The 25855-nt window shown below is 34.9% G+C and overlaps 1 protein-coding gene across 2 annotated transcripts; it reads right to left on the bottom strand.

Annotated features, from left to right (window-relative positions):
* Positions 1 to 16048: 16048 nt before the first annotated feature.
* Positions 16049 to 21242, bottom strand: LOC113276239. Of its 2 annotated transcripts, none has more exons than XM_026525815.1 (9): positions 21083 to 21242; positions 20653 to 20792; positions 20478 to 20565; positions 18618 to 19554; positions 18310 to 18366; positions 17279 to 17376; positions 16896 to 17021; positions 16586 to 16675; positions 16049 to 16373 (listed from the first exon to the last, which is right to left on the bottom strand). In XM_026525815.1, exons 1-9 carry the CDS (start codon positions 21131 to 21133, stop codon positions 16257 to 16259), a joined length of 1704 nt encoding a protein of 567 aa, XP_026381600.1. In that variant the 5' UTR covers positions 21134 to 21242; the 3' UTR covers positions 16049 to 16256. The 2 variants fall into 2 exon arrangements, with proteins under 2 accessions (XP_026381600.1, XP_026381601.1); XM_026525816.1 differs by having other exon boundaries at positions 17279 to 17373.
* Positions 21243 to 25855: the final 4613 nt, after the last annotated feature.

Raw genomic sequence — 25855 nt, 5'->3', positions numbered from 1 at the left:
GCATATACCATCAATCGAAATCACAATTGTTGAATAAAAATCATTAAAACAATTCTCAAACAAGGCAAATAATCATATAAATAATTGTAATAAATAAGATAAATAGAAAATACCACTCTTTATTGGAAAAATAGCTTCTTTTATCGCCTCAGCAATGGGGTTTAGCTCCTCATATCAAAAACAGGTTCAAAATATTTTTCCATTGCTCAAAAGGTGTTTTCAAAGGTGAAGAGACTCAAAGGGAGTAAAACAGTTCAATCGCAACGTTTATATGTGTTGCAGATCGACTTTTACAAGAGAAACAGAAGGAATAATACTGCTACAGTAACGATAGAAGCGAAGTGATGTAGAACAACGACAATGTTCTGCGACAGTTGGGTGTGGGTTGATGTTCTTCGTGTTCTTCAGCAGCACCAGCAGAACAGTTTTCCTGCAACTCGTGATTTTTGTCTCCTCTGGTTCTCTAAACTACCCCAAACTGTTCGTAATCCTTCTATGACCTGCAACCAACCTATATATAGGCAACATACCCAAAAATAACTCGATTTAATCCCTCTCTTTCCTTCACAGCAAGTCTCAGATATTTCCTTTTCTGAATCTTCTCTACGCGTCTTACAAATTAAATCTGACGTCCAAGAATCTCCCAATGATAGCATTAAATATACATAAGATCTTCTACCCTTATCTGCACGTAATCCCCATGTATAGAACCAAGAAAATTCCCGATAATAATGCTCCTCCTCTGTTTTGTTCAATCCAAGAATTCATCCCTATTCCTTCGTATTTGATAAACATACATCCCCTGTTATGCTCTAAGAAGTTCATCCCAACACGAATATGCAGTTGAATCACTCCAAATCAGATCCATAAAATCTCACAAGTCCCGTAAAACTCCAAGCTTTTGTTTTGTATAAACTCGATTTCTGACCCTGTTTTTTCGATTCTACAGCTCATACCTTCCCTGTTTGACCAAAACAGGGTAATCCCAATCCACAACAAACACGAATTCAGCCTAAAACGCGATCAGAATCTCGCCAGAATGTTCCGCTGCAAAACTGAATTTGAATTCAGTTTTTCCCGTCAAAAATCTGGATAAGAGAAAGGTTGCCCCCTATCCAGAGTAGAGGTGCCGATAGCAGGTGCCTTTGGCATGTCCTAAGGGTTCCCCTTAGTAACTCGGGTACCCCTTATCCATAGTGAGAGTCCGAATAGCAAGTGTCCTCCGGGTGCGCTTTTCGACAACTTTTCGAGCCGATCTTTCCAAAAATGTTTATTGGACAAAAATACCTACACACACATAAAACACCATAATAAGTACAAAAATGAGCACTATCAATATATAGAATCGAGATAAATTAGACACAAAAATGTGTCTATCAATTTGTAATTGGTGTGACCAATTATAGTCGGGTAATCGATCATAGTACTTGGTTTGAGAGATCACAAGAGAACGTGTAATCGATCCTTGTAGTAGGCTAACAAGTCTTAGTAATTGGTGTAACCGATCCTATGACTTGTGCAACCGGTCACAAGTAATACCATGAGATTGTGGTAACCGATCCTGGTACTTAGTTAACAAAATTTTGGAAACTATTGTGACCTATCCTAGCATCCACATGGAGGTAGAACCGAAACTTGTTTTTGCTAGAATCGTTAAACCCATGATTATTGATTTGATATTTGATCAATCACATAGTTCTTGGAAATCAGATGAACCAATTCTAAACTTGTTTGGAAGTGTGGCAAATCAGTTCCAAGATTGTAAATATGAAAAAGGATTTACAAAGTAAAGATGTCGACATACTTTGGACATGTGCATTAATTCTTATCTATTATTGTTCAAAGATATTCCTTAATAACTAAAGGAGAATCCCAGATAAAAATAAATTGAGAATCTTTTAATTAAGGTTTTTAATTTTATATGCTTTTAATTTCCAGCAATTAAATGCATATCTTTAGAAAATAAAAATTGGTAATGTTCATTTACTGATTGGAGATATTCTACTGAGATTTCGGTCAATATTTGGACAGAGCATTTCAAGGAATTATGAAAACCGGTTTTGGATTTATTGCATATCTTTGAGAATATTCGGTTTTGGAAATTCCTTGGTGTCCAAACTTCCTTGGTCTATAAATGTTGAAGTTTTCCTTTCGAGCAAACTAATCCTCAGAGCCAGCAAAATTACCTAGTTGTGTTGTTACTGGTGGAGCCGTCTATTCGGAGAGGAAAGTACCCTAATTAGGCGAAATCTCTTACGACCGTTCATGTAAGGACCCTCAAACTCGTCAACGCTATTTGACTGGTCTAGAGATGATCAAGACACGATCTAGCCGCTAATGAATCGATTAGATTAACACGAATATTAATTAATAGAAATTAGTCTAACAACTACCTAGATATGGAACTAGTATCACTAGATAGATCTCGAAAAGTTGTGCGAAATAGACTACTCGAACGTGTCATTCGGATACTGGACGAAGAAGATATCATTGGATCAGTGCAAGGGTAAAATATCTTTTTTCTTTAGAACGACCTGGCTGTCCATAGCATTTGGATGGGTGCATTTATCATTTTATATTTGGTCTTATCACCTAAAACGTGTCGAGAGGAACTCATACTTCTCTTTTCTTCTTCTTTGTTCTTCTTCCCGGTTTCTTCTCTTTTTCTCTGTCGATCTAAGTTCAGAAGAACTGAGTTATTTTGTGTAAGATTTTCATAGAAAGTTAGGTAGTGTGATGAATCGAAGAAGATGAAGTTAGAAATAAACTGAAGTTGATTGAACTCGAGAGAAGAAGAAGTTGATGTTGTTGTGGTTGAAATTAGGGTTTTGGGTTTGATTTCGAGTTCTAAGGTGAATCGATGGGTTAATTGGATTGTTGACAACTGAAGATTATGAGGGTTGGTGTTTAATTGAAGTTTTCAAGTGAATTCAGGGATGAATCGAAAATTAGGTAAATTAGGGTTCCTGAATTTGAAGATTTAATTATATGGATTTGATTGAATTTACTTTATGATTTCGTTATGAATTGTTAGTTGATAGATGGGTTTGTGTTTGATTGAAGTATAGATGATCCTATAGGGTTTAATTTCAGTTTCTCAGTTACTTGAATTAGAGTTAGGGTTTTTATTTTAGAAGTTGGTTTTGTGTGGAATTGAGATGTGAATCGAGTTGGTGATAGATGAATAAGAAGAGGGTTGATGTTAAATTGTTGTTGTTGAGTTGTTCTGGAGATTGAACCTATGAACTAGGATTTTCTAATAAGTTCAAAGAAGAATCATAGGATGAATAAATAACAGTTCAAGGAATTAAGATCTCAAGGGTGGTCTGAGATGAAATGGAGTTGCTGCTGTGATCCAAGTTGTTGATAAAGAAACAAAGATTCTGTTGTTGCTCAATATGCTGGGAAGCTGATGAGAATTTGAAGTATGGGTGTATGTTGAACTAGTTAAAGGTTACTTAGAATGGGGACTGTAGGAGGTAGCAATAAGTAGAATGTACAGGATTGTTTGAGTTGGAGATGACTATTGCAGGTGGTGATGGAGTTGTCTGTGTATTGGGTTTGCAAGTATTGTAAATAAATTGTGGTGAATGAAATGAGTTAAAATGAATGGGATTACAATGAAGGTATAAATATACAAGGGGTGGTTCTGTATGATGAATGTATTTGTTATTGCAGTGGTGTATTAGTTTTGAAGTAATGGAGTTGTGGTTGTTTGCAAATGAGGTTGGAGCGGATATGTAATGGAGGCTTAATGTTGTTGCGAAAGCTGAACTTTACAAGAGTAAAGGGTGTTTGGACTTGATAAGAAAATAAGAGAAACTGCAGAGTGTTGTTGTGCTGCTGAGTTAGAATTACAGCTGTGTTGTTGGGTTGAAGATGTAGTGCTAGTTTGAGTTAAGGGAGATTAAATTACAATAGAGTTACTGTGCTTTTCAGTTAGAAGTTGTTATTGTTAGAGTTGTACTGTTGGTTTTGATTTTAGCAGTAATATATGTATGAACTTTTGTTTCTTGAGACTTAGACCGGTTAGTCAGCCCAGTCAGCTCAGCTGACTCAGAGTATTTGACTGAGTTGAATCGGTTTTTCTCAGAACCGGCTCACTGAGCCAAGATCAGATTGGACCTTAACCGAGTTAACCCTTTGACTTGACCTTTGACTTTGGACTTGACTTAACCCTAGGCGTTGACTGTTAGTTGACTTCTTGGACCGTAAGTGACTGTCAGTTGACCAGATTGACCAGGCCTTAGATTAACGGACCGGGCTAATGGACTTGGGCTTAGATTTAGGTTTCCTACTTTGATTGTTTGGACCCTTTATGGTCCGAACTAGCCTTTGGTTCATTCTACAAAGTTGTAGATATTTATAAGAACTATCAAATGAACTATATAACCAATCCAATTGAATTAGTAAACCTTTAGATATGCTAAAGATAGATAATGAAGAAGGTGTAGAACCATAAATGGACTTAGAACCATTAGATAGTTCACTTAGCCTATAATTAGATAATTGTATAAGACTATGTTATGAATCTTGTATGAGCCTTTTGGCTAATTTCTTAGAATGCTTGTGTGATTAACAGTTAGTCTATATTAACAACGATCGATCAAAGGATGAACCAATGGATCGTGGATCTTGAGGTAGGCATGGCCTGTCATCAAATCAGGTGGGAACTTTGTAACCTTTTTGTAATCATTAAGTTACTTTATCTTCGAGCATGATGAGTCCTTATTTTCTGTGAGAATGTTGTTTGTAATTGAATGGGTATGTCGTGTGATATGCGTTGGGTGGTTCCCCGCGAAGATTGTCTGTGATTCCCCATAGATATTTGCTAAGTTTAGTAGGGAAATGCTACATTGTTTGTATATTACTTAGTAGCCCGGCTATACCCCGGATAAATAGTATTACATTTTATTGTCTTAAGATAGTAGTCCGGCTTTACCCCGGTTGATTATTACCTAGTAGTCCGTCTCTACCCCGGTTAAATAGTATATATACTACATTTTATTTGGGGATATCACTCTGTGCATATCATACTTGGTTGTTCAGTCTTAGTAGTATGACTGGGTTACTATGACCTTAACTTAGGAAGAAATTCTAGGTTCATGACTGGATATGGTTATTATTTGGAGACTTCGGTCTACGAATAATAATTGGGTCTTTTGTGAACCTGCTGTGCGGGGTCAGATCATAGTAATCAAAACTTTATTATATTCTAGACTTAGATGGTGGCATTGGGATTTATGAGGTGTACGCATTCCACGTTAATATCTTACGGTACCTGGATTCTTGCTAACATTTGAGACTGTTGTTATTCCTAGAATCTTGTTCTCCATTGAGTGAGACGAGGTTGGGATAACATATGTTTAGGTTGTTTAATTCGTTTCTCGTAGATCCATGGGTGGTGTTTCTTTCACGGATATTGTCACTATGGACGCAATAACTGGGGAAGTGAGTTGGAGCAATCTTCTGCTCTATGTTGTGTGTATGTTGTTTACAGTATTTCCTTTAAGAGAACCGTGATGCATGTTGGTGTTTACATGAGGGTTATATGTTTCCATTGAGCACCCCTTTGGGATGATGTGCTCACTCGTTCCCACTTCAGATTTCAGATACCATAAGATATGGTGCGCGCGAAGATATTCGTTTACGTTGCTTAAAGCTTTATCGATTATATACATTTTGTATATCTCTTATTTTATATTTTTTCCTGATTCTGTAGAACAACACATTATTATATTTATATCACCTGAGAGATTTTTATATTTAAATATTCATAGTGTATGGGTTCTGTTTAGGATTAGCTTATGTAGTTATGGTTCTTGAAATCAATAATCTAGACTTGTTGTTTCATTTAGGTTGTATTATATTAGCTAAGTATGATTAAGCATTGGGGCGTCACAGTTCATTTTAAAGACTTCTTTGGGATTGAGAAACTCTACGAGTACCGTTGGTGGGAAATTAGATAATTTTACTTTATTATTAGTTTTCAATTGATTTGATTGACTAATGGTTGTTGAACTTTGATTGCACCTAGTTTGTTTATGCTTGAGAATCTTATCTTCTGATATATGATTCACTCAAACTAGATCGAAGTATCGACGGGGATCTTTAGACTGTCTGTAGATCTAAAGACGTCTTGGGATAATCCATCGCTAACAGACTCCGTTCTGTGTGTGATTGATCACAAGAGATGCAAGTTGTTTGTGTGAAGGTGTTTATTGAAGATCTAAGAAGATTTCTTATTTGCGTTCATAATCTTTGGTGTGCACAAAACTTGATCGGCTGGGGATCCAACTATAATCGGTTTATCTTTTGATAGATTGTATTGATTAGTTGCATAGATCGACATCAATACATTTCTTTGTGATTCATATTATTGATTGCATAGTCTAAACTATTACTTTGGTAGTTGTTGAATAGATTGATCTAAGAACCCGACAAAGGAGTTTATTGGGATAAATGAAAGAGCCTTTTGTCAAACTCATATCACGTTGTTTGAAAAGAGTTGTTACCGAACAGATTTGTTGTTCCTTTACTGTTTGGAATACGAACCAAAGGAATTGTTCCAAGTGCGTGACTTATTGCAAGTTGGAGGCGCATGGATACTGAGAGAACTAGGTGAACTATAAGTTTAGTTGCTTGGTCTCAACTATACGAAGTTGGTTTAGATTTTGTATAGAGGCTTAATTCTGAGAGTATTCAATTCTGGACAAGGTCCTGGGGTTATTCTGCATTTGCGGTTTCCTCGTTAACAAAATCTTGTTGGTTCTTTTTCTTTTCTATTTTCGCAATTATAATTGATTTATTATAATTAGAAGTAAAATACACAAACGTTAATTCCTAATTACTTGATAGCAATCCTATAGTGTTTGGTTAAGTACGAACTTATTATCAAGTAATCATACTTCGTTGTTGTATTGTCTAGATCTTGTATCCATAGTCAACCACGCAAGTTATCTTGTTGTCGTATTGTCTCGATCTCGTATCTATAGACAATCACACGAAGTGTGAACCGATTCGTTGTATTTTCTCGACTCAGTCCATAAACAATCACTTTCGGAGAAAGGACTTATTGGTGGAAAAGTTTTAGATTGAGGTATATTTGGGTACCCTCGTCTTTTCAATCCTCTTGACAAGCGGTGAGAGTCAAAATCGTTGTGTCTTTTCAATCCTATGTGCAAAGAGTGGCTTGCAGAAAGAAACAAGTACGTGAGTAATCTAGGATTCATATGGGAGAAGATAGAATTCATGATGTTCGTCATGGTTCTTATCTAAAGTCGAAGAAACCATGGTGGTGGAGGTTTATGGAAGAGGTAAACTCATCGTAATCTGTCTTGTTATTTCTAAGTTGTTTATCGTTAATGGGTTATGTAACTACTTCATTATATGATGTGTATCGATGTAATAACTTGTTATGATACTGCTGAAACATTCTCGAGGTGGTTTTGGCCATGGATGTGTATCCTACAAAAGGTAGGTGAATCACGTAATTTTTTTTTGGTCGTGTGTGACTGTCTATTATCGTATATTGATTATATAATCGTGTTAGTATTATCAATCACGCTAATCTGGAGATGTAAGAGTAAATTATTCAACCTAAGTTATCTAAAGTAGGATATTTCATGGAATTGACTTCTAAGGAAACATGCTGGTTCGAGATGAAAGTAACCTCGGTTTCTCGACATTTTTTTTTTGAATATAGTGAAAAAGAGATGATACGAAATACGCTACAACTTTTTCGTTCGGCGACATGTATGGACAAAACCTAATGCAATTACAAGTAGATCTAAAGAAAATATCCTTGAACAATATGTGTATATATATAAGGTTTTTCTCTTTCTCTTCCATAACCAAAATGTTTAGACTTAAAAATCCGCGAACCTGATTGTGTGGAAGAGTTCTTGGATGATATCAAAAATAAATATCCAATTTCAATCTAGTCGTATCCAAATCAAGAGGATCCGAAATCTAGAAAATATGAAACTTGCAATCTATCTTTCAAGATACAAATTCAACATGCCTTATTGTTTTATCTCGATTAATAAGGACTTAACTTAACTAGATTGATTAAGTACTACTTATGTTATTCCTATTATAAAGAAAAACAATATGATACAGAGAAGGCAAAACACAAGACACTAAAATTTTTCTTAATGGGGAAAACTACACCTGCAGAAAAACATCGGGACCTAGTCCAGATATGAACATCAAATTATATTAAACCGCTAAAGATACTAGCTGTTAGAGCGTTGTTCGGTCGAACTCGCAAGTTTTGTTATCTCAAACTTGTTGTCAAATTTAGTTGATCAAAATTATATCTTGATTTATAGTCTACTTAATCCAGTTTCGGACTAGGATTGGAAGTGTATAGTTGAGTATTAGAAATCACCGAACACCGTCGGAGAGTGAAGACTGGAGATCAAACGAAGATATCAACAAGGACTTCATCGACAAAGGTATGTGGTGAATGATTTTATTTGGACTCTTGTTCAATTCTACCTTTCTAATCTACCGAAACAAGTGCTCACTCTATGAAACAATTCATATGGTGATAAACATGCATTTATGTGTGGACTCGAGGATGTTTCGATCCATGATTTTAGTGATAATAACATTTGTCCCTGGAAAGGTCCTAATGTTGTAATGAACGAGACAAGCCAAGAATCACTTAATATCGGGTTATAACAAAGAAGTCATGAGTGATTTATTAAAACAACACTTATTAAGTGTTGAATTTATGAATATGAACACTCCATGAACTTTTTGTAACGGTTCACGGACTTGAGCACAAATACGGGACTAGAAGCCTTTTTTAGTCAAGTTTTGAATTCCATTTGTGAACTTATCTATTTTCAAAGGCGTGCATTGATAGTTCCAGAAGTCTTTTTTGCTGAATATGACGTAGACTTTCAAATCCGCGGGCACCTTACAGTGGAGGTATCTGATAAGTGGTTGTTCGATAAGGGGGTGGAATGAGAGTCGGTTGGAACACAAGTATGTGTTGCTCCATACAACCACTCTGTGCAAGACATGCTAGATGTGCAGTTTCACATTTGTGAGGGTAAGGTACAAACAATGTCCGGGGAAGACGCTCTCACTAGTAATTTATGGTAAGGTTATTCAGAAATGAGTGCACTTTTATGTGCACAAATTAGTGCCTACTGAGTATTTACTACTCAAATAGACATAAAATAGTTTGTAGTTTCTCGACTCCAATTGTTTCTGTTACATGTTTAGAGTTGTGTTGGACTATTACATTAACCACTTCTTATTTTGTCATATAAGTATGTTGGAAGTAAAATAATGTGGAGATTTTTTTTTTTTTTGACATATTATGCAGGATAATGTGGAGGTGTTAGTGGTAAGACATCATCAAATATACTTCATCCGTCTATTAGAGATTCTCCAATGGCATGTGTGTGGAGATAAATGTCAAAATCCACTTAGGATGCACATCCATTTTCTCTAAAATCATTCTGCAACATGGATGTCATAAATCAATGTATGCATGACTTTAGGTAGAAAATGTCAAGGGGAATGTCTAGTTTCCCACATTCCCCTTGACATTGTCTACCAAAATTAATTTTAATACAATAAATAATCATTTTTAGATCTAATAAAATCATAAAATTACTAAACATAAAACTTACATTTTATAAGAAAATGATCACAAACAACACCATTGGAGATGAATAACTTTTTTCACCTAAACTTAAGGAAAAATTGGAATAAAGATGTCTTGTTTGTGTTGTCACATAGGAAATACATACAACAACCATTGGAGAAGCTCTTATTAACAGTCATAATTAACAAAGTCGAAATATTAAGGGAATCGCACGACATGTCATGACTAACCCTTTTTAATGTTAAAGTATTACTAAAATTAAAATTAATATATTAAAAAATATAAATTGGGTAATATCATTATTTTAGGAAATGCTTTAAGAAAATAAAAAAGATATTGTGGTTTTATTATGGAATCCATATAAATAGGTAGAAGCTTAATTAGGAATTTTATAGTTGTTCATGCATAAATATATTTATTTAAAAATGAAATGACGATTAATATAAAAGATATTGTCTAGATTTTTTTCCATATATATGGTGATACTATTTAAGATTTTTGGATTGAATTTATATTAAAAATGATTTTATGATCATAAAAAATAAAGGGTATATTTGATGGGCATTCTTCTTTATACCCCTAGAAAATACTAATGGTACCCCTTTTGTTAGTTTTGTTAGTTATAATTTGATTAAGATGAAAATCATGAAATTATTTCAAAATTTTGATAGTGATACCCCTTCAAAAATTTGTTGTATAACTATATATAGCCGTAAAAAATATATCCTTATATACGCGAGTGAAAAAATAATCTTTCTTCCAAATATAGAACATAATTTTAATTGTCAAATTAATGGTGAGATTATATAATAAGAATACTAGTTTTACATAATCTTTCTTTCAAATATAGAACATAATTTTAATTGTGAGATTAATGGTGAGATTATATAATAAGGCTGCATCGATGATGGGAGAACATCGAACAAATACAACCTGGGCATCCTTATCGTGGTATTAGCTTCCCTGCAGTTGAAACATCTCTGATTATCAGTTGAAACATATTTTTGAGCAACATTACCTTAACTACAATCAATTTCTTGAAGGCATTTTAACAAACAAGGAAGGTGCATGGTACAAAACGGGAAATGTTTCACATTAGGTAGCTAGACTATAACATATATCAACATAAATTCCTGTCAATCTCAAGTGTTATGGACTTTCCCTTAATCCATCATCACTAATACAAAAATAAGAAATTAACCAGATGAAATATAAAATTCCCAAACAAAAGAATTTAATAACCGAAATTAGTTGTATTTTATGAGCTAACATTAGCTTTAGGCATTCCACTACTTTGTGTAAAGGAAGTGAACGAATCCCAAAATAAAGATTAAGGTTTGAGGTTTTTACAGATGGAGAGAGGAAGAACAAGAATTATATATTTTAATCAAACAGTGAAGAGATAAAATGGGTTTGTGTTTCTACTCTGATTTGTTGTTCGGGGGTATAAAATTTTTATGGACCTGATGGGCTAGGTAGATAAATGTTGGGGGTATGTAGATAAAGGGGTATCGATAGTATTTCTTGGGGTATATAGAAGAACTCCCTATTTGATAGTTTATGGGAAAAATATGTTTATAAACATCGGACAGATAAAAAAAGACAAACCAAAATAAAATATAGGACTGATAAAAAAGACAAAGGGAGTATAATAATCAAGGAAAGGTGGTATATATTATGCGGGTCAAAGAGCAACCGAGATTGGTTGGAATTATGGATGACAGAGATTATAATTTGGCCCGGCCACGACTAGCCATGTCCCTTCCACCAATATGCTTATTCTTTGCTCACCCATCTGTCTCTTGGTACAGAGACTTTTCTTCTCTGCCTAAATATATCAACAACTCTTCTTCTCCCCTTAACTCTAAATCAATAGATACTTAGATGTGTTTGATGTGTTTTTTATGTTATGCTAGATCCCGTGAACATAGTTTCATCTTCTAAAACATAAAATACATTAGAAAACCTAAATCAGGCACGCAAGCTAACTTAATTCTTCTCAGGAATAATAAGGTTGGGAATAGGGAATACATTAGAAAACTTAAAATCGGGCACGCAAGCGGGAGAGATAAATTAGAGCCACAACTTCTTTTTTATGATACTTGTTAGGTTAGAACATAAATCAACACTGATATTTCATTGGTATTATATGTGACGTACGAGTTCTGAAGATCCAACGGATTATTAAAATACACAACATTTATCACTGGGTTACGACAGATTTATGAATTGTACTATACGGTTCCAAAATGTACTGATGCAACATGATGTTTTGTGCTTCAGCAGTAGGTCTCGTAATAAAGGAGACTTAAAAATTAATATACTAATACCATCCAGGAACTTGCACACCGAAAAGCTAATTCGGCATAAAATTGTAATTTTGTACTCAATTCCGACAGTTTGTGGTTAACATGTTCAGATTCAATGAAAAATTCCATGATTTTAACTATAATGTTAACAAAAACATAGAAGACCATGATTTTAACCATATAAATGATACTATTACGAATCCTATAAATGACGGTAGTTGGATTCTAACTAGTTTTCATGGGAGTCCATATAGAAATATGAAACTGAAATCTTGGAAATTATAAAACAAATGGCTGATAAGATAAATACACTTTGGATAATCATAGGGGATTTGAATGTTGTTCTTTATGAGGAAGAAAAGAAAAGTCGTTATCCTTTTAAGAAAAATGAGGCTAACACCTTTAATAAGTTAATAAACAAGTGCAATCTAGTGGACCTAGGATTTAGTGGATATACTTGCACCTTGAATAATCATAGGCAAAATGACCAGAATATTGAACAAAGGTTAGACTAGGCTTTGGTGAATGATAAATGGAATCGGAAATATCCTAACTCTAGTATTAAACATCCAGGGCCCCTTGCTTATGATCATGTGCCTATAAAACTACCATTGGAATGATGGGCATACTCCTTTTAAATTCTTTAGTGCGTGGATGAAGCATGAGGACTGTAGATCCTTAATTCAGGACAGTTGGAATACAAACGTCAAAGGGTCTCTAGCCTATAAAGTAAACAAGAAACTTGAACATTCTAAAATTATGGAATAGAACTAGCTTTGGCAATATAAATAGCAACATAGAAAATATAAACACAAAAATAGAAAAGACCAACTCTTTGGCCAATTACCCTGACAAGATAACTGAATTAGCTAACCTAAGAAATGAACTTGCTAAAGTGGTACGCTATCAAAGAAAATTTTCGGAAAGAAAAAAGTAGGGGACCAGAACATTGCCTTAGGAGACAGGGACACAAGATTTTTCCGTAGTAAAGATAAACAGAGGTTTAGAAGAAATAGAATAGAGACAATAAAAAATGACAACAATGACTAGCTAAATACCAAAGAGGAAATTGCATATTGTATAACTAATCATTTCCATAAAATTGCTACTACTGTTAAGCCTGATATTGACCCGAACTTGATAAATCTTATTCATACTAGTGTTGATGACAATGAAATGCTATGTGCCTTACCTTTAGAATGTGAAATTAAGAAGATTTTGTTCTCTATGGAACCTAATAAAAGTCTAGGAACAGATGGTTTTCCTCCAAACTTCTTTCAATAGAATTGGGAAACCATCGGAACTGACTTAATAAACATGGTCCAAACTTTCTTTGACACCGGTCATTTATCTAAAGAGATGAATATCTCTTTCATCTATTTAATTCCAAAGACTCTAAATCATGTTAACCCTGTGGAGTTCATACCAATTGCTCTGACCAACACTTGTTACAAAGTTATCTCTAAACTTATGGCAGGAAGAACAAAAGTTCTTCTTGGAGAAATAATTTCACCCTATCAATCTTCCTTCATTCCTGGAAGGCATATTTCTGAGAATATCACTTTAGTTCATACGAATATTCATAAGATGAAAAATTCAAAATCTAAAAAGGGTATTATGGGCCTGAAAATCGACATGTCTAAATCATTCGACAGAGTCGCATTGGAGTTCTAATTCAATTTATGACTAAAATGGGATTCAATAACAAATGGTGTAATTTAGTATACCAATGTATTTCAAAAACAACTTAATCTGTGTTGCTTAATGGAATTCCCACAAAGTTCTTTAAAACTACAAGGGGATTGAGACAGGGAGATCCAATCTCCCCCAATCTCTTTTAGTTTTGTATGGAAGCACTTTCTCGAACCATCTTATATGTTGAAAACTCGGGTATGATCAAAGGTATCAAACTAGTTCATCAGGATCCTTTTTTAAGTCATTTACTTTTTTGCTGACGATTGTTTAGTTTTCTGTAAAATCAACGAAAAAACTTGTCACAATCTAGTCAAACTGTTTACAGATTTTGGTACTGCTTCGGGGAAATTAATTAACTTAACTCAATCAGGAGTTTTCTTTAGTTCATAAACAGAAACTATTATTTGAAGACGAGTTAAAAAGATTCTAGGTGTCACAAATATTCCATTAACTGATAAATACTTAGGTGCTCTCCTCTTCACGAATCGATCTAAGGTAGAATGTTTTGAACCTCTAGTTGAAAAAGTAGGATGATAGTCGGGAACGACATTCATTTAAATAATGATGGAAAAACTGTTATGGTAGAAAATGTAACTTCTTATGTTTATGTTTACCAAATGAATTGTTTTAAAATTTCAGTCAAAATTTGTGACAAGATAACAAGACTTCAAAGGGACTATTGGTGGGAAAAAAATAAAAATGGTTGAATGGGAAAAAAAGGAGTGTGTCTAAAAAAATTGGACTTCTATATGTAAAAGTCTTGAAGAAGGAGGTTTAGGGATAAAAAATGTAAAAAAATAATAATCTAGCAATGATAGCCAGAATGGGATGGAACCTAAGTAGGAATCCTAAATCCCTTTTTGCCACTATGAAAGCCAAATACTATCATATGTGTGACATACTTCATATTTATAGCAAACCAAATAGGAATGATACTGGGATATGGAAAGAGATGTTAATGGGTATTGATCAAATTAAGAAATGTTGTTACTGGGAATTAGGAAATGGCAGAAACATTCACATATGGGATGATTTTTGGATCCCGGACACTGAAATAACTCTTATGAAACCTAACACAAGCTCAGGGAAACTTCAAAAAGTCAGTGATCTGATAACTGATCATAAATCCTGGGATCTTTATAAACTGGTCACTTTTTTTGATAATCAAACAATAGAAAAAATAAAGAAAATTAGAATACCAATAGAAGATAAGACAGACACACCAAGATGGACCTTAAACAACAAAGGTATGTTTTCTGTAACATCTCTTTACAATCATTTAAACTATAATGGAAATGTTGATACTAAATGGAATCAAATATGGAGGATGGAAACTACTCCAGCTGTTAAGAATTTCATTTGGACGGCAGTTCACTCTATACTTCCCAATAGTATGAGAGTGGCAGCCGTTATCCCTGACATTCATACAACATGTAAACTTTGTAATGATAGTCCAGAAAAGTTGACTCATTTGTTCATGCATTGCAACTACACCTCCCAGGTATGGATGCATTTTAACTTTGACATGAATTTCCTTAGAAATGGAACAGCTAACTTCCATGATTGGTTAACTAATTGTTTTGTAAACCCAGAAAGGGGAGATTATGATATAGATTGGCATGTTTTATATAGCATTATAATTTGGTTCATATGGAAAGCAAGGTGTGATGTTGTTTTTAAAAAGGAAAGGAAAAAACAATGGTATGACTGCAAATAATATAATACAATTCATGAATAGCTATAACACCGTAAACACTTCAGGTCATAATATAATGGAAGACCTATATTACAATTCTCGAAATGATGTTGTTCTCCAGATCATTAGATACCCTGATGAGGGAGGTAAAAGACATACGGTGCTATATATTAACATTGTTCTGACTATGATGGATTCTACAGCTAAAGCTGGAATTGGTCACAAACCCAAACAGTAGAAATAAAATGGAAAAAAGTGACTGATCATACATGTACAGTTAGAGAAGCTAGAGGTCTCTTTGCCGACTGTACAACCAAAGAAGAGCTAGAGAGGCTGGAGCTGGCAGCTTTCCAATGGACAACATGTTGGAGTGGTTATAGAGTTTCTTTCAGGATTGATTCAGAACCAACTCTGATGTTGCTGGTAGGAATGTATGCAAAAGCGCGCAGACAAAACCCCAAAAAATTTGATATTCAGTTTAGTTACGAGAGTAGATGTTATTTGGGTAGCAAAACTATCTGGTTTTTTGTAATAAATATGCAATCAAACATAATTGGGTAGATCATAGCCTAGGGGCTCTTTTAACTTATTTAAACATTCAGGAACATAATGAATATGTAATGATGATCCTTAATTTCAGTGATGGAATTCATGGAAACTTTATATCAATGTACTTAGGTTTATCCTCTTTTTCAAAAAAAAAAAAAAAAAAAAAAAAAAGAAAAAAAAAACGAGAAATTCCATTAAATGAAAAAAGAAAATAGTTTACAGAATAATTTCAGATATTCCAAACTGAATAAATAAACAAAAATGACGAAACCAAATAGAACATAAAATCTGTTCAGATACCCATTTTACAACATCGCATTATTTCTAGCTCAAGTGTACATAATAGAACACACTTTAATGACGGCCTTTAATGACAACCTTAGGCTGCTGGAGCATATTCTTGTATCATTGATGCTAGTTTGTCTCTGTCGGCCTCTGATTTCGTCCTTAATAAATAGGTCTGAGCTAAAACTTTGCTGTTCCCATCTGTTTCAACCTGTTGGATCCAAAGAAATCCCTCAGAGTTATTATGAAGTCAGAAAGAGGCTACTACTACGGAAACTCTACATGCATATGGGAGACAGATTGAATATTATGCAATTATCAACTAAAACCAGCACCGTAACTTTCTAGCTTTACAACAATTTGAAATACCAGCATTACTCTAACAAAATGCAGTCATTAAATACAAGCTTCAAGAAGTATTACCGAAGTATGGAATATCGCAACAATGGCAGTTTTTTGCTTATTTGTTTTGATCCCTGGATATAACAAAGCATTGAGCAATACCTTCCCCACCTGCACCCACATAGACAATGAGAAATACCAGTTCTGCTCAAAGACCAGGGGGGGAAATGAAGTTGCCAGCATTAAACAAGGAGTTTAATAGTGATTAAGATTTTCCTACTCCAGCGCTAAGCTAATATCATCTACGCATATGATATACAGTAGAATTTTCTTATTCCAGTCAAAGCAAAATCATCCGTGAATATTGAAAATGACAAAAACAAAGACGTACATCATTCCGAACAATGATTGTTGGCTTTGACTCTTTAGTAGCTTTACTAACACCTTCTTTGCATCTGATGGAAAGCTGACCCACACCTTTGTCTTTCCAAGATCCTTTATCAGCAGGATCGGTTGACTGTACAAATAAGTAAAGATAAAGCTTGATTTAAGCAACAATAATTAACAACAGTAGCAAAAAATTAAACTCAGTGGACAATGCTCAAGGTCTATCTTCTTAAATGTTTAGGGTATTTGCAGCTAAGTAAATTGTATTTTTAGCCAACACCAAAGGAAAACCAAGATCAAAAAGCTATTGTAAAACCACATGAGTCAATATTAATAAAAAAATCAATGCTGCAAACAACTTAAGTACTAAGTTTCAAGGAAACAGACCTTTACATACAGCTTGCATTTGAGTTCATATACTATTTTGATACCCTTTTCTTCAGTCTTCTTAACTGACGGGCTGCTAGGTTGCTCCACTTCATCTTCTGATCATTACAAAAAAGATTCAGATGCAGATTATCAAAGACACGTAAATGAAACTCGGTGTGTACCTAGCAAACAAACTCACATTCTAGAACCAACATTTATACATCTCGAGAAAAAGATAGCATATTGCTGTGTTTATAAAACCAGTTCTTGCTAGTTGTATTTAGCTAAGGATGCATCTTCCCAGTAGGCCTCTCAAATGTGTACACCCAAACTTTTGCCAAGGAATGCAAACATTAGAAGCATAAAAAGATCATGGTGGTAATTACCCGAGGTATTCATCAAAAAACCTCTGGTTACCAAAAAAGAAACACTGTTAAATGGGACTAAATTCGACTTCCAAGCCAAGCACACAGATTGTCCAGAAATATGAAGAGCTCAAAAAAACAGATCATCAGTGATTACGTATAATACTAAGACAAATAACTAATGTCAACAACAATTCATGCTAGTAACTTTTAGTTTGACTGGTCTAAGACAAACAACTTCATACAGATTATAAATGTGAAGGTCTGATTAACTGTTTCATGTTTCCAGCATTCATTTAGTATAACACTGTAATTCTAAAGCAAATAACCAAGAAGTCGCTACACCTGCTACATATTCCATTTCCTGGAAAGGTGTTTAGAACACGGGTCATTAATATTTAGCATGGTATGTGAGGTAATTTTTAATAACCTGGCACAGATACCAGAGAGAATACAATCCCCAAAATTCACCGGGGTATAAGTACTTAATACTTTATTTGTCCTAATGCTGTTATGTGTACAACATGATGAAATATGCACTTTCGGTTTAAAATGAACTAAGGTGCACTTTGTATCAAAGCACCAAAAGGTGGCTAGTTTAGAGTTTCCACCAAAAAGCAAATTAAATGATAACATTCTAAGCAATAAAGAACCACAGTTTCATAATAGAGATAGAAGTCTCACCAGCATCTGCATCATCTGAAGCTTGACGATTTACAGAAAGCGGAGTTTGACTCCCCCCTGAAAGAGCAATAAAAATACACCTTTAGGTACTCGTAAAAGAGGCATACTTAGGTTGATGTTTCATCACAAAATCAAAGCAACATATATTCTTGTTTATCACCCACACTGGAATTCGTTTACTTTCATCCCAGTGTTTATTTCTCTACACTTTATTTACCCATTTCAATATCTAATGTTCACTAATCATACATACTAGAGTCAAGCTAACTAACATGTTTGTTTTCAAGTGAGACATAATAAACACTTACCAAACACGACAGGTGACGAGTTGTTTGACATCTGGCTGGAACCCCAAGGACTTGCATAGCTTGCATTTGAACCCCCTTGACCAAAAACACTAGTGTTATTTAGTTGAAACTTGACTTCATTATCTTTTCCTTCCGGCACCAATTTTTTTTCAGTCCCTTGCGAAAAGCTTGACCCCGATAGACCAAACACACTATTGTTATTAGACTGGAATTTCACTTCAGTATTCTTTGCTTCAGGCACCAACTTCTTATCAGTCCCAAAGGCTGACCCCGTTAGACCAAACACACTGTTGCTATTAGGCAGGAACTTCGCTTCATGATTCTTTGCTTCAGGAACCAATTTTTTATCACTGCCTAAGGCTGACCCCGATAGACCAAACACACTGTTGTTATTTGGCTGGAACTTTGCTTCAGGCACCGATTTTTTATCACTGCCAAAGTTTGATCCTGCTAGACCAAACACGCTATTCTTATCAGTCTGGAACTTCACTTCATTATTCTTTGCTTCAGGCACTAATTTATTATCAGTGCCAAAGGTTGACCCCGCCACACCAAACCCACTCTGGAACTTCACTTCATTATTCTTTGTTTCAGGAGCCAATTTATTGTCAGTGCCAAAGGTTGAACCCGCTGGACCAAACCCACTATTATTATTAGACTGGAACTTTACTTCATTTTTCTTTGCTTCAGGCACCAACTTTCTATCACTGCCAAAAACATTGTTGTTGCCGAACACACTATTATTGCCAAATGCACTACTATTCCCGAATGCACTACTAGTTCCAAACACACTATTATTATTAGAAGGGAACTTTAATTCAGGACTTTTCACTTCAGGTATCGATTTATTCTCTGTGCCATGTGACACAGCGCTAGTTACATTTTCTCCTTTTGCTGCATTTGCTTTTATCCAAGCAACAATGTCACTGTATTTCTCCTATAAAGAAGTAATAGAGATAAACAAGACGGAAGAAAAAGTCAGCATAATATGGAAATAAGCACAGCTCATGTAACTAAGTAAAGAGCCAAAATCAGTATAAAGAGACTTGACAAAAAACTCATCAGTTTTGTGCAACTCATAATTATTTTTTGTTGTTGCATTTATTTGAAATCTATTCAGGGTAAGCAAAGTTAATATATTGGGCCAATCACTTTATTGATATTAGTATACTTTAATCATGCAAACACATGTATGTATTTTGTTAAGTTTCTATCTTATATATAATATATTTATATTAAACTACTGATCAATATTGAGAAAGCCGTATCGACGTATTTTAGTTTTTCAAGTTGGTGTATCATAGTAGCGTATTGGTATCTTGTATCCGATACCGTATCCGTATCGTTGCAACACAGCTTTAATCAGATATTTGAAAACTTGTCAAGAGCAGAACCTGTTATAGTTTCATCTACACGCACATCCTTAGCGTCATTCTAACTTACCCTAACATTGCATAATATTGTCACTGTTTTGCAATCTGAGCAAATACATGACCCAAAACAATGGTAGTAGTTAGTTTTCAAGGTATCACCTAGTTCGGTGTAATAGTCAAATGTAGTCTCCCTAGTACGCTAATGAGTTATGCATCTAATGTAAAATAACCAATATCCACTGATGGATGCATAAATTATATCACCATAACTCTTCAAAGTAGACATATGCAATAAAGCTAGTAGCTACGAAGTTAGTAGCTACAACAAGTCAACAAGTATACCAAGCTAACGAATTAGCTGCAATAACTTTCAAGCTTCAAAAGAACCATCGATACTTTTGCAAATTATCAGATTTCGGTAAATTCGAACAAGTGAACTTCCTAACGGTAACTGTTAAAAAGCCACGAGGAATGGTTGAGATTGTACCATAATGCCCGTCGCATGAGTAAGATAGTCTTGGACACCATCTTGCCAAAGCTCATCCGGATGATGTTGTAATTGCAACTGAACCCAACTGCTCATGCACAATAAACACACATTACTATGATATCGGTTGACACTGAAAAAACACAATCACGAGGATGGGGACAAATTACAAAACCTGGCAAATTGCTTGTTTAAAGCTCTGACTTGCAGCTGAGATTCTTCAGCTCTCTTTACATCTAATTTTGTTTCCCATGATGGTTGTTCCTTCCTGTTTGAATCAAAAGGGGATCCTGCTATTATTCTTTTAGCCTTGAACTGCGAACAAATTGAAGTTTTACAAGTCTATTACTATCAAAACAATCAAAAAAACAGCTCAACAATCTATCTCCTCTTCCCCTCACATAGAAATACTAAAAAAGCATTCTTTAACTGTAAAATTCAAATAAAAATCAAATCTTTCACAAACCCATTAACCTAATTATTAGTATTTCACTTTCAAAACATGAATTCAAAACTATTTTGAGCTAAAAAAAAAGCCCTGATTTTGAAGCTCAAAGAGGGAAAGAGAGGAAATTGAAACTAGGGTTTAAGGAGGAAAGACTTACAACATTGTCGTTAGTATCAGGAGTTGGATCAGATTGTTTTGACCGCTTCATTATTACCTGGGATTTTGAAAATTTGGGGATAGAAGAAGAAGAGAAAGTGTTTTTATTTAGGGTTTTTGTTCTTCAAAAATCTGGTTGTTATTTTTGTTTGTTTTGATTTTAATGGAAATAAATATGAACCACTTTCATCAATTCTGTCCGTTCGATTTAAGAATAAGAATTTCCTTTTTTAATATTAATATAGATGTTTAAAAATGGCTAGATATATTAATTGCTGATTCAGGTCAATAACCGCGTTTGTAGTCCAACGGTTAGGATAATTGCCTTCCAAGCAATAGACCCGGGTTCGACTCTGGCAGACGCATTTATCTTTTTTTTTAACCGACAATATTTTTTTTTTGAACTAGTAACATGACGATAGCTTTTTCTTCTTTCAATAGAAATTACTGGCAGACGCATTTATCTTTTCTTTTAACCGACAATATTTTTTTTTTTTAACTAGTAACATGACGATAGTTTTTTCTTCTTTCAATAGAAATTACTCGACTGATTGTGTTTATGCAGCCAAATAAGTTTTCATTCTGCGGTTTATTTAGTTTTAATATGGGCATGTAACTTTATGGAGACGGTGATCACTGCTGGATATATGTTTATATATCCGTGCGGTGAAAATTCACGAGCTCGATTCCAACTAAGGTAATAATCATGGATATCTTGAAGAGGTTACTAGTAAAGCCTCTCTTATTAAGATTTAAGTTTGTTTTTTTTTGCCTCTCTTACTAGTAAAGTTTCTCTCTTTAATACTCATGGATATCTTGAAGAGAATACTAGTAAAGTCTCTCATTGAGTCGTGAAGAATGCATCTTAAGCAAAGCATACCGAAAAACAATATGGAGATTATCTTTTATGATTGTCAGAAAAGACAAGAAACCTACGAGTATGACGCTATGTCATTAATGTTATTTTCGTTTTGGTTGTCGTCGCCATCCACTTGAGGAAATTTTCTTATAATCTTTAGTTGCTGGATCGAAATAGCTCAAAAAAGTAATTATTCTTTAGCATTACCAAACTAAATTTTTCGCATAACCAAAATTAGTTTTAGCATACAATTAATTTTGGTTATGCGGAGAATTTAGTTAAAAAAAGAATTACTTTTTATTTGGAATCCTGCAACCGAAGAATATAAGAAAATTCCCCCCACCCACCCACCCAAGAGGATTTTTAAGCATCCATGTAGGTTAATATTGAGTTTGGTTATGATGCGGAAGCTGACCGTTAATTACAAGTTGGTTGAATTTACGGACTTTGTCGATGGCGAAACCTGTTTTGGAGCTGAGATCTATACATTATGATCTACTTCATGGAAAAGGATCAAAAAAAAAAAAAAAACCTTTCCACATGGTCCGGTCGTCTAAATGGAAAACAACCTAGTGTTTGTTAATGGAGCTCTTCATTGGATTGCAAATATGGTACTATAAATCACTGTCAGATTTTATCATATTTCTTGACACAGTTTGGTCAACTTCTGCAGAAACATAGCTAGAAAACTATTGTTGAATGTACGTATGTACATGTCGATCGCTTTGCATTTTCTGTAATAAATTGGAAAGATAGAAAATTTCATGTTTATATGCTTGGTATTTTATGTGCGCTTGAGCTGATTATCGTGTCATATCGTTAGTAATATATTGGTGTTGTATTTGCCATGCTTTCATTCCTTCCAACAATTTTAACAATTTCGTCAGTAGAAATCTTAAAATTGAGTTATGACTAATGTTATCGTACCAAACAGCAAACACTAAGCAAAGCCTGAAGAAACAACATTTTGCCTTTAGGTATATACATTAGTAGAACTGAATAATCTGTAATTCATTGATGAAGAAAATTATATAACAGTTGCAGAGAAACTAACACACATACAATAACTAAAGATGTTCTTGATTAGTTACAAGAAAGAGATGATTGTTTTATTACAGGCCGAGAGAATGACCAATGAGAACAAAAGAAGAGAGCCAATGAGTGAGAGACAAGTGTTGGTAGAGGAAAGGTTGTATCCAGTATGGACTGATGTAAGTTGAGTGTAAACTAAATTAGGTGTTATTATCCCTAAACTGAATTAGGTGTTATTATCCCCCCTCAAGATGATATGTGCCGATAGAGGAAGCATCTTCAGCTTGTTGCGTAACAGTGCAAACCTAGGACCATCCAAACCTTTGGTAAATATATGTGCAACTTGAGCAACTGTAGAAATGTAAGAGACTTGTAAAGCCTTGGATTGAACTAGCTCGCGCACAAAGTTGTAACCAATAGCCAACTGCTTCATTCTTGAGTGGAAAACCGGATTGTAGGAGTAAGATATAATACTTTGATTATCACACATCAAAGTTGGTGAAGTAGGTAGAAGAATATGTAACTCTTGAAGTAGTTTGCAAAGCCACAACACCTCAGCAGCAGAGTTTGCCAGACTTCTGAATTCAGCCTCAGTGGATGATCTATCAACTGATGCTTGTTTTTTACTTGACCAGGAAATGGGATTAGAACCAAAGAATATACAATAACCACCATTAATCCTTATTATGTCAGGATCTCCAGCCCAATCTGCATCACTGAAACCATGAACTACAGAAAGTCCCTTGCTAAACAGAATACCATAATCCAATGTTCCTTTAATATACTAAGTATCCTTTTGGATGCAATGAAATGATCAGAGGTAGGTTGTTGCATATGTTGACATCCCTGATTGACATCATAACTAATCTCAGGTCTAGTCCATGTTAAATATTGCAGTGCACTAACTAAAGATCTGTAAGGAGTGGGATATGGAAGTAAAGAACTAGAAGAAGCTACAAGCTTTCCATGAGCAGGAACTAGATAAGTACATGGTTTAGCTCCACCCATATTAAATTTATCCAACAGATCCAAAGCATACTTAGTTTGTGGCATAAACAAACAATTATCATTTATCTTAATCTCCAAGCCTAAAAAATAATGAAGATGACCTCCTTTGATAAGAAAATGTTGTTGAAGATGAGTAATAAGTTCAAAGCAATACTCTCGAGAACTGCCAGTAATGAGTATGTCATCCACATATATCAAAACTAAAGTAAGTCTGGAATTATACTTCTGAATAAAGAGTGAAGAATCTGCAGTAGAAGTAGTAAAGCCAAAAGAGAGCAACACATTGGGTAATTTCTCATACTAGGCTCTAAGAGCTTGTTTGAGGCCATATAGAGCTTTATGAAGTTTACGCACATAATTAGGATGGTCTGGATCAACAAAACCAGGAGGTTGGATCAGGTAAACATCCTATGTTAGGTCATCATGTAGAAAAGCATTGCTAACATCAAGTTGAGTTACTGACAAATTGAAATTAATAGCAAGCTGGCTTAGTATGACATGGCCCAACAGTTAAGCGCAACAGTTGCGCATTACTGAGAATGTAGCCTGACAGATGGAGCTGCACATGCCGACGATGTAGCGCCAACATGGATGAGACAAGAAAGGCTACTTAGCATATGGAACAACTATGAGATAGTGTTGCATATCCTTATTCAGAGTTGGCCAAGCTCAAGGAAGGAATAAATAATGAATTGCAAGTCATGGGATGACTTTGGCATGGTCCTAAGCTTTGGCCAAGGCTTGGACTATGCATATGCAACAATGGCGGGGACAAACGCGCCATTTGTATCAATTACTCAGGCAAAAGGAATGCAAGTGATGCATATGAAGCATGAAGTTGAATTAAGCAAGTCAAGACTCAGTTGGCATGATATTTGGATGTTTGCATCCAAATGAGCTAAGTTCGTAGCGGAATGAATAAAGTGCAACCATTGATGAATACTTAGCAGAAGTGCAAGTTGGATGAAGCGCAACCATTGCCGGATACTTGGTGTAGGCCAAAAGTGAGTGAAGCACAATCATTGCCGAACATTGGCAGGGCCAAGTTGCGAAGTACAATGATTGTCGGACTTGAGTGCAAGCTGTCAGTTGCGAGTGTGTGTGCATCACACGCATGCCACAGTGAAAGAGCAAGTTATAGACGGTTATAAAGTGGATTTATAACCGAGTTTGGCATAGCCTAACCGTCTGGAACAAGTGTGGCGCTATTCTATACGCCAGCACTAAAGTTAGCAGTTAAAAAGTGAACTGTGGCCCATGGAAAGATGGTTTTTCATGGGGCGTGCAAGAGAGTTGCATACAGATTGGCCCTGGTTCTTGGCATTATAAATAGCCACAGAACCCTTGTAGATGAGTGTTATTCAATAGTTAAAGTGTTGAGGAACCACTTTGCAGTAGAGAATAAATTCTGCGTTAGGCTTAGAGAATAAGCTTGTAAGTCCATTGGTTGGACGAGTTTTGTATCTTCCCCTTAAGCTAATAAAAGTGAGTTTGTTGGATTATGCATATGGCTTTGGTATACTGTTGATTCGATAATACTCCCCCAATTTCTGTGAAGCGCAAACATGGCAGGAACCTCTTTGTAGTATGGGATACATTGTTGGTAGAGAAAATCTAAGTAAGTCTTCCGTTGCATACTCAAGGTAGAGTTGGCTGTTTGCATAGGTGTAAACTTATAAGGCTGAAATACGAGTGGGTGATAAGAGATCACTGATCCACTGTATGAACGGGTTATACTTGTGCGAAAAATTGCTTGAAGCATTTGCAGGTGTGACAATTCGGGTATCAGAGCACATATTGCTCTGTTTTAGCTTTGTTTTGGAAGATTTTCTCTTTTTTGCTCGAGTTTAGTTGCTGAAGTTACTAGAGATAATG

This window comes from Papaver somniferum, chromosome 4 (genome assembly GCF_003573695.1).
Source record: "Papaver somniferum cultivar HN1 chromosome 4, ASM357369v1, whole genome shotgun sequence".
Classification (NCBI taxonomy): domain Eukaryota; kingdom Viridiplantae; phylum Streptophyta; class Magnoliopsida; order Ranunculales; family Papaveraceae; genus Papaver; species Papaver somniferum.
Note: the sequence above shows the minus strand (reverse complement) of the source record. Positions and strands in the feature narration are given on the sequence as shown.